General features: G+C 40.3%; 1 protein-coding gene across 1 annotated transcript in view; it reads right to left on the bottom strand.

Annotated features, from left to right (window-relative positions):
• Positions 1-581: 581 nt before the first annotated feature.
• Positions 582-938, bottom strand: part of LOC107572758 (zinc finger protein 708-like) — a gene marked incomplete at both ends in the record, with an annotated part of 2,554 nt that continues 2,197 nt past the window's right edge. Inside the window, one exon of the mRNA XM_016259196.1 lies at positions 582-633. Within this exon, the coding sequence (XP_016114682.1) occupies positions 582-633 (52 nt within the window). The remainder of the gene's footprint in view (positions 634-938) is intronic.

Here is a 938-nt window from a genome sequence, read left to right as displayed (position 1 = left end):
CTTTGGACATTGTTCTTTGGGGAGAAACTCCATCTTTGAGTTGATCTGAATCTCAGTTAAATCAGCTGGTTTTGAAGATGAAGATGAACTTTATTCAACTTTAGATTTTTTTTTTCTTGTCACTTGTAATAACAGATTTATCCAGATGACATTTCACTGCTCGATGCATTATTGTGTCACATTTGATGAGGATTTGTTGAGGACACAGCATCAGATCTGAAAGTGCTGGATCTGAAGATGATCTACTTACTGTGAATGTTTTTTGTATGTTTGTGTAGAGAAGATGAATGACTGAAACACTTCCCACATGCAGTGCAGTGATACGGTTTCTCTCCAGTGTGGTTCATCTCGTGTGTTTTCAGATTTCCTGAATGATTGAATCTCTTGTCACAGTGTGAACACTGATAAGGTTTCTCTCCAGTGTGAATCCTCTCATGCTGTTTTAAACAGCTCGCTGAAATAAAAGTCTTCTCACACTCATAGCACATGTACTCTCTCACAGCAGTATGTATTTTCTGATGCACTTTTAAATGTTCTGGATGCGAAAAACTCTTTCCACACAAATGACATGAATGTGGCTTCTCCTTTGTATGAACTCTCAGGTGCCGCTTCAGGTGTGAAGCTCTCAAAAATGTTTTGTCACATTGATCACATGTGTACAGTTTCTCTCTAGTGTGGATGTTCATGTGTATCTTAAGGGCTGATGAGTATGAGTAACTCTTTCCGCACTGATCACAAGTGTATGGTTTCTCTCCAGAATGAACTCTCATGTGTGCCGTAAGGTCTCCTTTTTGTGTGAAACTCTTCCCGCACTGATCACATGTGTGTATGTGTGTGGCAGTGTGAATCCTCTCGTGTGTTTTCAGTGCTCCTGACAGTCTGAATCTCTTGTCACAGTGTGAACACTTGAACACTTGCTCTCCAGTGTGAATCCTCTC

The sequence above is a fragment of the Sinocyclocheilus grahami genome, unplaced genomic scaffold (genome assembly GCF_001515645.1).
Source record: "Sinocyclocheilus grahami isolate Dianchi unplaced genomic scaffold, SAMN03320097.WGS_v1.1 scaffold1810.1, whole genome shotgun sequence".
NCBI lineage: Eukaryota > Metazoa > Chordata > Actinopteri > Cypriniformes > Cyprinidae > Sinocyclocheilus > Sinocyclocheilus grahami.
The sequence above is the reverse complement of the archived record's forward strand: the minus strand, read 5'-3'. Positions and strand labels throughout refer to the sequence as shown.